Genomic DNA, 11,832 nt, shown 5'->3' on the forward strand with positions numbered 1-11,832 from the left:
CTTTAAACTTCCATTGAAATTCCAGCTGAAACTTTCCATTAATGTAAACTGTGAACTTGACATGAAATTATTCAGCCTCATGTAGTTTCAGAATAAAATTCCACTCACGCACCTACACAATTTAGAAACCATGAAGAACAAACAGAAACATCACCTCCCACTCTGTGTTCTTGTCTGCATGAAATTATTCTGAATACAAACTGAATTCTGAAGATCGCATCTTTTAACCCCGTTTATGACCAAGACTGGAATCTCATGCCCTAGTTAGATGCCTTTGCAGGTCCTTCCCAGTAAACTGAGTCAACTTAAGGTTGGAAACAATTCTTTGCAATAATAATCACAATATTCAGTCCCATGTTCTCATTCTGATGGCGCTGCCCTCACCTCAACCTCATATGTTTTATGGTACTGAAAGTCTAAAATGAATGGTAGGGGGATTTTCTCAGTCTTACAGCCTCTGTTTTTGCTCATCAGCTCCACATTTGTTGTCGGCTTAAAGAAAGAAGTCAGAATTTCTCACGAGTTCTGCAAAAAAACATTTTGACACCATTACAAGGAATTAAGTATTTTGAACCGAGGCAACAGTAGAACTTAAATGAATCCACATAACAGCTTCAACACATTTACTTACAGATAACTGCTGAGTAATTTACTGTAATTCAGATTATTTAGGACATGGGTGTCTTTAATTAGTGGGTACAGATTACAAATCTCAGGCTGCCAAACGTCGCTTCATGTGAGCAAAAAGTTCTGATCAAATTTAAGATTCTTTTCTTTTTTCTCTGTAACCTTTTTCCCCCTTACAAGCATTAGACAGTTTGCAGATTATTTTGCTTATTTTGACATTTTAGATGCTAATCACTTTGAAATGTCAATCTCTATCCGCACCAGATGGAAGAGCAGGGCACCCCCTTTTTTCGAAGAGATCAAAAACATTCGGAGGAAACGTGGATCGAGTCGGGTGTTGCCTGTCATCTATTCTGTATCACTACATCTGCAGAGTGTGAGATAGCCAGAGGGAAAACAGCTGCAAAATAAATCTATATATACATTTATAAAAGGCTGTACAGCGTCTAAACGTTTCTTGGAAACTTCTGTTTTTGAAGACAACACCCTGTAATTTACATTGGGCAGCACAAAAAAAAAATTCTGCTTATTTCAGGTGGAAAAACAGTGGCTTCTGCATTGTCTTGACATTTTATTTTTAACCAATATCAAAGGGCAATACTCGGTAGAATGTTTTAAAGAAGTAGAAATATCTCTCTTCCTTAAAATGTGAGGACATCAATGCATGCAGCTTCCACCCAGCAGTCTCACAACTCTTATTTACCTTCATGTTGTGTATATTTACAGATGCAAAACTCTAACAACTCAAAGATCCAATCAGTCTGTTTTTATCTCGTATAACAAGCAATGTGAATGTAAGTTTAGATATTTCATATTATTTCTCTTTCTATGCTATCTTTAGATATTTTATTGGCTTCTAAGTAACCAGGATGTAATGTTTGACACCAATTTTATCCCTGACCTGCTCACTCTAAAGCAAATGCACATAATCAGCCATTTGTGGTTATTTAAACTGTTCTGAGATGGAAAAAATACATTGCAGATAGGCTTCCCTTTATTCAAAAATAAATGTAGAAATAAGTATCTGTTTTAATAAGAAAAAATCAGGAAATGACTCGCATTTAGAAGTCTTCAGACCTTTATTTGGACATTGGTTGTGTGCTGTTTTCACTTCCTCAAATTCAAGCAATTTTGCTGTCCAGTTTGAGTCTAGCCCATGTGCTTATAATAACAGGTTTGCTTTTGCTTTAATGAAGAAGGATCAGTTTAGGGTTGTTTCTCTTTCTACCTGATAGAGTCCTGGTTATAATCTATTGTTTTTAGTGTAAAAACAAATAACCTCTATGAAAGAAATCTCCTAAATTACTTGCTTACTTATTTTGTAACTCTAAAATATAATAATATGGATAATGTAATGTGATGATCACACCAAAGAAAAAGACCCATTTAATTCAAGCTAAAGTATTGGCTTGCTTCAAATAGTTCACATGTAAAAACAAATCTGCTGTTAAACCACTGATTTAAATATTCTGACTTTTTCTGTTTGACTATCAGGTGGGAACTAATACTGTGAGACTGTATGAAAAAAAAAAAAAAAAGAAAAACTCTGTTTCCCAGCCTCATTTGCTGTCATGGCATCAGTCAACCAATGAAACTGTCCCGCAGACACGTCTTCCTATTTCGTGGTGTGAAGTTGAGGCTGTCGCATGAATTACTGTCACAACACACAGAGCTAAAGACTTGAAGACAGCTCAGGGAAATGGGTGAGTAGCGCTTTGATCATTATATACACCACAGATACTGTTTAGATTCCTTTATTCTTGTAAAACATTAAACATTCTGAATGATTGTGGATTATGTGATATAGACATCAATAGGATGTCATTACTTGGTATCAGCTCAGACGTGTGTATATATATATATATATATATATATATATATATATATATATATATATATATATATATATATATATATATATATATACATATGTGTTTTTGCAGTTTATTTACCAATCTATAAAAACAAGTTTAGCAATATATGAAAAGATGCAACAATGGCTGATTTTTTTACCTCATCTAATAGATTTACAGCATTGTGAACAATAACAATATTTCTTTACATATATAAATTTGACCAAAATCTGTTAACACTGTCGGATTGCTGTGATGTAAAAGGTACATATCTAGTTAAAATCCAGCTAAAAGTTAATTATTTAGCGAGTTGTGAAAAGTTGAATTAAAGATATTTCTTCATCACCTAAAAAGGAGAAGTAAGAGGCTACTGAAAGCAGAATTAAAGGTTTAAGCCACAAGCACAGGAAACAAGTGATCTCAAAAGAGAAGCATATTGGTTTTGCCCTTATGAAAAAAAAAAAATACTGATATCAATGTGGGTGGCGAGCTCACAGGGTATCGAGGCAGAGCTCGCAAAAAAGAATGACAAGTCTTTCTCAGAAGTGCATATCACTCCCCTGCTTGTGATTTATATATATATGCAGTATATATATGCTTCAGTTTCCCCTCTAATTATGAGTGATTGGACACATCTAAGGGAAGCAAACATTTTCTCAAAGACAACAATCTAATTTTAGGAACTTTCATATCACAGGTAATTCACAGCATTGTTCCCTTTTCTCTTAAAACCAACACGGAGCGTCTAGGGGGCAAAGTTGTATTTAAGAGGATTCCTCCATTTCCAGATAGTGTAGTTCTTGTCATTATATCATACAGTGCAGCATAGAAGCGATTGTGTTCTTGAGCAGGAAGTGGTTTTGCAACCTGTGGTTTTATATCACACTCTGTCAACAATATGCTCTACAGATTACTTTTTGTGTGTTTGTGTTGATAAGTCATCTGACCGATTGACGCACAGATCACACAAAGTTGATGTTGGGTCTTTTCTAAATGACAGGCTTTCTCGAAATGAAGAAGTAGTGGCTTCTTTGAATTCAACTACAAACTGTTAGGGTGACTTTTCCTGGTTTTTGTGTTTATGTACGTGTGATGAAGCTGAAGAGGACCAGAGTGAAGCATCACAACAAACGGCAGGCAGCGATGAAGACAAAGCCAGAGAAAAACAGGTACCAGAAACGATGATAATCAAAGAAAAAATAAATTCAGTTGGTCCTCTGGGCAATTTCCTGCAGTTACTTTTAATTTGTCACTACAGACATGACTGCACAGAATGTGTTATATCTTGTGTTTTCATTTCCCCTTTTTTGCTCGATTTAAGATGAGGCCCAGCAGTTTGAAGGACTGATTGTGTGTGTGTGTACAGTTGTTTCATCTTGTTTGACTGATTGTGAAATGAGTAACAAGGAACATGCTTCTGCTTTGCATTCTAAGAAGGATGAACACAAAAGAGACTGCGAGAAAAAAGAAAAAAAAGAAACTCACACCCTACAATATTTTATTGCGCATAAAGAAACTCAAAGCCACTATTCTGGTAACTGAAGTGAGAGGTACAATATGAGAAGCACAAACTAGCTCATTAAATTTCCAAGGCCGACCCAAGTTGAAAGCCCGGCGGTTTCTGCGGTGACTTCTGCCCTCCAGATAGCATCGATCCTGAACGCAGCTCACAGTCATTGCAAGAATCGCACATACAACACACTGACATCATCACCCACGCAGTTTTCCAAAAAAATTTCATCAGTGAAAATCAAGCGAATGTTTCACAATGATATTTTCTCGGTGGTGTGGACTGGGAGCTGCAGAAACAATAGTTGGGGGGGCTACAGTATGTGGCTCATAGCGCAGACATTTCCTGTAGGCAACCGTCGATGCATAAACCTGAAACTTTCCTAAATCAGATCTAGAAAACAATGGCCGAAAGTAGGCAGGTTCTATCTGAGAGGAGGTGAATTTCAAGTAGGTTTACTAATCTGATTTCTTGCTGTGGCTAAAGTATTCTCTACAGCATTTTACTTTTAAATCAGAGCTTGAAAATCAGCCAACCCTAAAGCAGTTTAAAAAAAATCTCCCTTTCTGTTTTCACAACCTGTATGGTGAGAGATCTGATCACAAAGGTGTTCAAAACAGTGGAAAGTCAGAGCTGCTCCCTGTTAGGTGGGAACGCCAGCGTTGGCCCCTGCGCTCTGACTCAGTCGGGACTGTCTTAGTTTGAGCTCTGCACCTTCACTATTACTCACTCTAGAGGTTTGCTTCTCGGAACCAGGAACCACATAGAGGAACTTGATTCAATATGAAACCGCCTGTCGCTGTGTTGTTGTACAATGAGCGCCACAGAAATAGCAGCCTCTGGGTCTGATGAGTCAAAGTCAAATATTGACATCCAATCTGCTGAAATTCGATCGGGGACGCAGTAATGTCAGATTCTACATTTGAATATGTGGTGAGAATGTTTGAAATCTTTTGATTTCACTTCAGCAGTTGAGTGATTATAGCAGCATTTATGGATGGAGGCCAAGAGTCACTACAGTCTGTTGTGTGCTAATTACCCAGCATATTGTCCCACTTCTAATGAGGTAACATTATGCATTACAGTTGCAAAGTATGCCATATTTAAAAAGCTTTATTTCAAAAGTGATAAAAAAGGAAGAAATAGTTTTGATATAATTCCTATAGTCCTATATTACTTACTTATTACTCTGCACTAGAGGTTAGCTGAGCTATAGAAAACATTAACATTATTTCCCTATCCTACAATAACCACAAATTCTCCCTTTTTAGATTGTAAAACATGCAGACTGATAACATGAAAAAAGGCAGCGCTATAGGTAATCGCCTGGGAAGCCAGGTAACTGGTAGGAACCTAGCAAGCCAAAAGAACGCGCCACTGGCAGCGTTCTGCGACACAAATGGCCTCAGTAAATCCGTTCCCCCTCTCAGCCCCCCCACCCCGATGTATTGCATGTATTGTGATGAACGATTTGTACTGAAACTGAATTCTCGATTGCAATGTAAATTGTAGTTAACAACAAAGACTGATTGATTGATTGATTGAAAAAAAAATCTATATATATTCTCCCTATTATAGCTTATCCTATGCAGTTAATGACATTATTTACATTATTTCAGCAATACCATGCATGCTGCCACATAAACAAAACTGCTGCTCTGATGTGGCAGCCATGACACTTTAATAACAATACCTCATCTCATGCAACACTAAGCTAACGTCCTGTTGGCCTAACTGTTGCGCTGTGGGTAAAGTGGTTGTCCTGAAATTAGCACACTGTGGGTTTCATACCAGCTACCCATTGTTCGCATGCCAATTGATCTGAAAGTGTATAAATGTTTTTGCATTAGGGTGGAGGTAGTAGTTTAGAAGGCAGTTAGGAAAATATGCAGCAGAACAATATAAATTCCAAGACTTTAACCCATATTAAATGCAGACAGCTTTATTTTTCACACGATATACCGAATTAAAAAACAGTTCTTGTTTTTTAATCTGCTGAGACATGTGATAAAATAGAAAATCACTCCTTAAATATCCGCTGCCAACTGGTAGAGTCTAACATTAGGCATAGGTTTAGGAGGGTGACGCATTAAAACTTGATCTAGCAGCCCTGCTACCTTAGCAGACAGCTTGACCATGAAATTAACCAAAAAATTATATTTGTGTTACTCCAAAAAAGGAACAAAAATCTAATTTCTGCACTGAAAAAATAATGCAACCGTTTTTCTCATTTACTTAATCATATTTAGTTACTTTAGCATGTTAGCAGTGTAGGGCATAAAACAATCGTGTTAAAGTAACTAAATATGATTAAGTAACTGCTAAAAACAGATATTTTTTTCAGTGTGTGCAAAAAGTACTGAAAAAAAGTTACTAAACTAATCAGGTATTTTCTTACATTTTGGTTATATCACAGCAAGATTAAATAAAAAAAATAATGGAAAGTTAAAGCACATCAATTGGATTATGATACTTAAGGCTGGTAACAGCTTTAGATCTGCTGAAAGAATCACACAACGTCTCACCAGCGGGTTATGAAGCAGTTCCACCCATGGTACTAAAGCTAAAGGAACATGTTATTAGAAATCATGATAACCTCCATTACACATTCTTCGTCTTTATTACTTTAATTTTTTTATGTTACCCAAAAGAAAAGGATCTTTATTTTAAGAGTTTTTGAGAAAACATGCAAAGCTGTGTGAAGATGTCACAGAGGAGTGGGTGGTTTAGTGGCTGCTGACAAGAAACTAAACCTCAAAGAAGAAGCACCAAACCAGTTGAGCTGACTTTACCGTATATATATATATGAGCAGAATTTAGAGAGTCCAGTGGAATTTTTTGCAATCATGCATGCTCTAAATATTCTTTTATGTCAGCGACTGTGGGCCCTGACGCTTCTTTAAAAGCAGTAACGTTTATGTGATCAGACACGTAAGCCAATGGTTAGTCACACGTGGTTGGAATTTTTCTGTAAAAGAAAAAAGAAATTGCCTTCATCTTTAGTCATATGTGAAGCTTTGGTATCCTTATCATGCTAGGGACACAAATAAAAAGACAGCATCAAAGAGCGTTTTTCCCCTATTATTGTAACTCGTTCTTATGTTTTAGCAATAATATACAATCTAAGTCATTAAGGAAAAGAGATTTACTTTTCAAAAAAAGCATAAATGATTACATTTTGGTTGGTTTATGGTTACTAAACCAATCAGAGAGAATCTAAACCTTAAAGAAAAATGATGTAACTTTCAGACAAAAGGCAACAGAGCAGAGCAGCATTGCACAGCCTTAGAAAAAACATAAACATCTTATTATAAACCAATAAGTTAAATTCCTGAAGTAATCATTAGAACATATTTAACTAAAAATTAGTATGTTTGAAATTTGATGTTATTTTTGTTTAATTTATCACATACAGGCCATTTTTCTTAATGCTACCCAACCTCATTCAAGTTTTGTTTCACATCCGAGCTACAATAAGTAAAGTTTATTTTCCACCGTTGATATTCTTTTGGCAACAGCTTGTTTTTCAAAGTGCCATCCGTGTTACCGTTGACTGACAACTGTAGACCAAAAACCCCACAAGTCTGCAGCTTTCTCTCCAGACAGGATGTGTAGCGGTTATCTATTGAAAGTAGCGGTAAAACCCCACTCTCTGATTTTCATGTTTCATTTCAACATTTGTGTGTTTTGAGATGACTCCTCTTTCTCATCTATAATATGATGCATTCAACTGTAAATTAAGTTCCTACACAGTGCAGTCATCGATGTAGTTCTGTATTATTCTACATAATATTTGATGTTTTTCTCATCAGGCCTCTCCCTGTGTTATTGAAATTCATGACTCTACGACTGAATGCGAGGAAGAAACAAGGCCCAGTAAGGTACCGATGGAGGAAAAGGCATTTATAGCAAGTTTGCACTCGTTTATGAAAGATAAGGGGACTCCGATAGAAAGGATCCCACATCTTGGCTTTAAACAGAGTGAGTGGGTCTTAGTCATTAATTAATAAATAAATAAAGCAGTTTGCATTAGAATAATTTGGTTCTCATGGTGGTTGTTTTCTTTTTTACTTCTAGTTGATCTCTGGATGATCTACAAAGCTGTCGAGAAACTTGGAGGTTATGAATCAGTGAGTAACTTTTCACCTATTTGGTTTTTAGTTGGTTTCTGTTAAAAAGCAGGTTATAATGCTAAAACTTTGCTATAGTACCACAGCAGGGCAAAAAACTCTGACAAACTGTCAGAATATCATATCTTTCTTGATGTTGCCGCTTATAAATGAATACCAAGAGTGAAACTCGCATTTATGTGAAACCAAACTGGGCTAGAGTTGACCACCAACGTTTTGCTACTAGGGCAAAAAAAAAAAAAACAACAACAGAGGCTGCTTACATTTGCTCGAGCTAAAAAAAAAAAAAAAAAATGAGTGTCACTTCAAGAAAGTAAACCAACCGACGTGGCTTTTGAAGGTTGGCCAGCAAACACCTTCCTGTAAGACATTTTAAAAATACTTCTGAGAGCTAGTATGCCCACACCCAAACACAGGATGCACAAATAAATGATAAGATGCATTTCTGTTACAGCTGGAAATGAAAACAACGCTAAATCTGAAAGCAGGTTTATCCTTAATGAAGTTTTTTTCTTTAGTTTTAGATTATAAACATCTTACCCACAATAAATATCTCTACTTGCATATTCACTAAGCATATCTCCATAAAGCCATCTTAAACCAACTCAGTTCCATTTAAGGTTAGATATTTTTTTGGCTTCAAGATGCCACTCTGATTGTATTAGGTGATTACTTTAAGACAAACCGATGATCTTAACACAGGAAATGAAGTAATTCATAAATACTTTATTAATCCCAAGCTGAAATTAAATAGGAAGGAGGTTGTACAGATGAGGCTGGTGTTTTCCAAAGAGTAACTGTCTGAAATATAAGTAAAGCATCATATAAAGCAAAAATGTTTTCAAGTAAACATTGTTATTGGTTATGTTTACCTTAAAAAAGGCAGTTATTCTGATCAGAACCATCTTTGTTGGACTATAAACAGTATTTTACACATGAAAACCAGCTGTGATGCACAGCCTTTTCGCTCTAAATGAAACTATGCTTTAATAGTTCCTAATTAGCGTTAGCTCTTAGTTCTACTTGAACTAGTCATTAGCTTTGAGTTCCTAATAACAGAGTAAAACTGACTGCAATTATCATGATTAAGGACCTAAACTTCCTCATTGTGCTGAACAACAGGTGACAACTGGGCGTCTTTGGAAGAGAGTCTATGATGAGCTTGGAGGAAGCCCAGGTAGCACAAGTGCTGCTACTTGCACTCGGAGACACTATGAGAGGTGAGAGGGGTCCTTTCAGGAGGGAAAAGTAAGCAATGCATAAAAGAAAAAGATGTTTGTAAACCTGAGATCGATTGGCTCTTCAACAGGTTGGTTCTGCCGTTCGAGAGACACATAAAAGGAGAAGACGATAAACCTCTGCCTCCGAGCAAACCAAGGAAGCCATACAAGAGAAACCAGGAGGGTAAAATGAACAAGGCTGATGGAAAGCGGAAGAGGAGTTCTTCTGAAAGAGAAATGGATTCTGAGGTAATAACAGAAAGCATTAATTAATATAATGAAAGAAGAAAAAAGATAATTTCTCAATTTGATTAACCAAATCTCTGTTGTCTTATCTTGCAGTTACTTCCTCAAAGGAGTCCAGACGTGGTCTGCCAAAGTGAGTCAATGATGAATCCTCACTTCGCCCTCTGGCCTCCCAGCGCTGACAGACACCCCCCAGAGTGCTCTCAACCAGGCAGGACTCCTGGAGATTTCTGCACTCCTGTCAATGGCCACATCCTGCAGGTTCCTGCTTCCAGTAGCTGGGTTGCTCATCTTCCGTCTGCAACTGGAGAGGTGATCTCCCCTCTGGAGAAGAAGAAGCGAATGGCTCAGGCCAGCCTTAATGTGCCGACGAGTTCCCAGAGGGAGGACAAGGAAAGGCCTTCCGTCATCCACTGCTCCCAGTCTCCGGTCCGGGCTTCTTCCAGTAGGAACTGCAATTCCTCCGAAGGCTCTCCTTTGCCGTTATCCTCGTCTTCATCCCGCAGTCCTTCCCCTTTGTCTGTTTCTTCAGAAGAATCTCCAGCTGGGACAAGGGACAAACCCAGACCCAGCTCTACATCGACTGAGAACTGTTCAAGCACCGCTAAAACACAGGTGGACAGCAAGCCTGTGAGCTGCAGTCAGACGGCTACCAATGCTTCCGCACAGAAAAAGGACGCGCCTCACATCAGTTCCCAAACACTGCATACTGACTCTGTAAAAAGCCAAATAAAAGACTCTGCCTGGAAGCCCTATCACAAAGGAACTTCTAAATGTTACACATACCCCATCCACTCACCCCCCTCCATCTCAACCTCCACCTCTGGCTTCACCAGAGTTACTCCCAAATCTGTCCAGCTGCTGCGGCCGGCTCCTATTCGGCCAACTTACAAACATCCTCACAGCAGGCTGCTGCAGATTGACAACTCCCTGACATGCACCAAGAAGCTGGGCAGCTTGAACCAGTGGCCTTATCATATAGAGAAGAGGGACCGATCGAGGACAGTGCAGCAGAAAGTTCCCCCCACCCAGCAGGGATTGCCTCAGTCCGCCCTGCCGGCCTCGTGCGTCCTTTCCACTTACGACAAATCAGGAAGAGAATCTCGGCACCAGCAACCAGTACACCCAGCCTTCCTTCCCCACAGAATGAGACTCCCTCACTCCCAGCTAATGTACCACCCTATGCCGGTCGGTCCAAGTCACTCTGCTCTAATTGCTTCAGCTGTTTACCCGTATCCTTACTCCATTCCTCTATTAAATCCCCAAGTCGGATACCCGCTACCTACCATGAATCAAATGTATCCTCACAAGCTTTGAGGGCTTCCTCCTGTTTTTCGATGGGAATAATTTAACATTTTTGTAAAGCAGTCCAACGGATGCAGTATTAGAAAAACTAAACAGCTAGATATGCAACATTTCTCTACAGCTGCTACACTGAGGCCAGTCAAAAGTAACCTGCATCATATAAATGTATAAACTGTATTATTTCTTATTCTATTTTATTTTTTACAAAGTTTAACTTCATTTTTTTTTAGAAATCAAATAAAAAATCCTAATTTCTGGCATTGTCACACATCCAGGAAGGTTTCGAATTTAAAAATGGTCAGTTTTGGCACTATTTCAGTCTTACCTCATTGTTCTCTGATTTCACAGTTTCTACTTCTTATTCTTAATAAATATGTTTTCAGTACTGTAATGTGAAGTCAGAACAATAAACTATGCAGATGCTGTTTTGTGCCTGCTATCAGTGTTAAATATTTTTTGAAAGTGTTTTTAATGTATTTTAAAAAAGAATATGAAAAGAGGAAAATAAACAAATATCTTTACAATTGTGTTTTTTTTTCTTTTCAAAAATAGTCAATAGAAATGAGTGATTTGGAGATTTTAGATATGGGGAACTCTGTTAACCAACTTTTGCTCTCAGCTTGCTTTGTGTGTTAATCTGCTGTGCAAACATCTGTGTGTCTCCTCCGCCCTGCAGGGCTGATGCAGCGCACTGCTGTGGTCTGATACGCTAAACTTCACTGCTGTGGCATGGGGCAGGGGCGGGAGGAGGCGCACCGGTGGTGAAAATAACAAAGAAATCTTAGGCAAGAGCAATGAGGAGGAAATAGAAAGAGGAAATCGCACAAATGAGATTATGCTGCAACCCACAATGTGGTCTGAAAACAGCTGGAACTAGTGAAGCAGATGATAGAAATTATTTCAACTGTAAAGTAAAAGTGCTAGAAAACATTGAAACTTAA

At 38.0% G+C, this 11,832-nt stretch overlaps 1 protein-coding gene across 1 annotated transcript; it reads left to right on the forward strand.

The window, feature by feature from the left end:
- The first annotated feature begins 2,268 nt into the window (after positions 1 to 2,268).
- On the forward strand, positions 2,269 to 11,352 carry LOC107082285 (AT-rich interactive domain-containing protein 5A-like). Its single transcript, XM_015370885.1, has 7 exons — positions 2,269 to 2,330; positions 3,579 to 3,649; positions 7,803 to 7,971; positions 8,068 to 8,120; positions 9,243 to 9,340; positions 9,430 to 9,589; positions 9,683 to 11,352. The coding sequence occupies exons 1-7, from the start codon at positions 2,327 to 2,329 to the stop codon at positions 10,901 to 10,903; spliced, it is 1,776 nt and encodes a 591-aa protein (XP_015226371.1). The 5' UTR covers positions 2,269 to 2,326; the 3' UTR covers positions 10,904 to 11,352.
- Positions 11,353 to 11,832: the final 480 nt, after the last annotated feature.

This window comes from Cyprinodon variegatus, unplaced genomic scaffold (assembly GCF_000732505.1).
Source record: "Cyprinodon variegatus isolate N-32 unplaced genomic scaffold, C_variegatus-1.0 Scaffold49, whole genome shotgun sequence".
Lineage (NCBI taxonomy): Eukaryota > Metazoa > Chordata > Actinopteri > Cyprinodontiformes > Cyprinodontidae > Cyprinodon > Cyprinodon variegatus.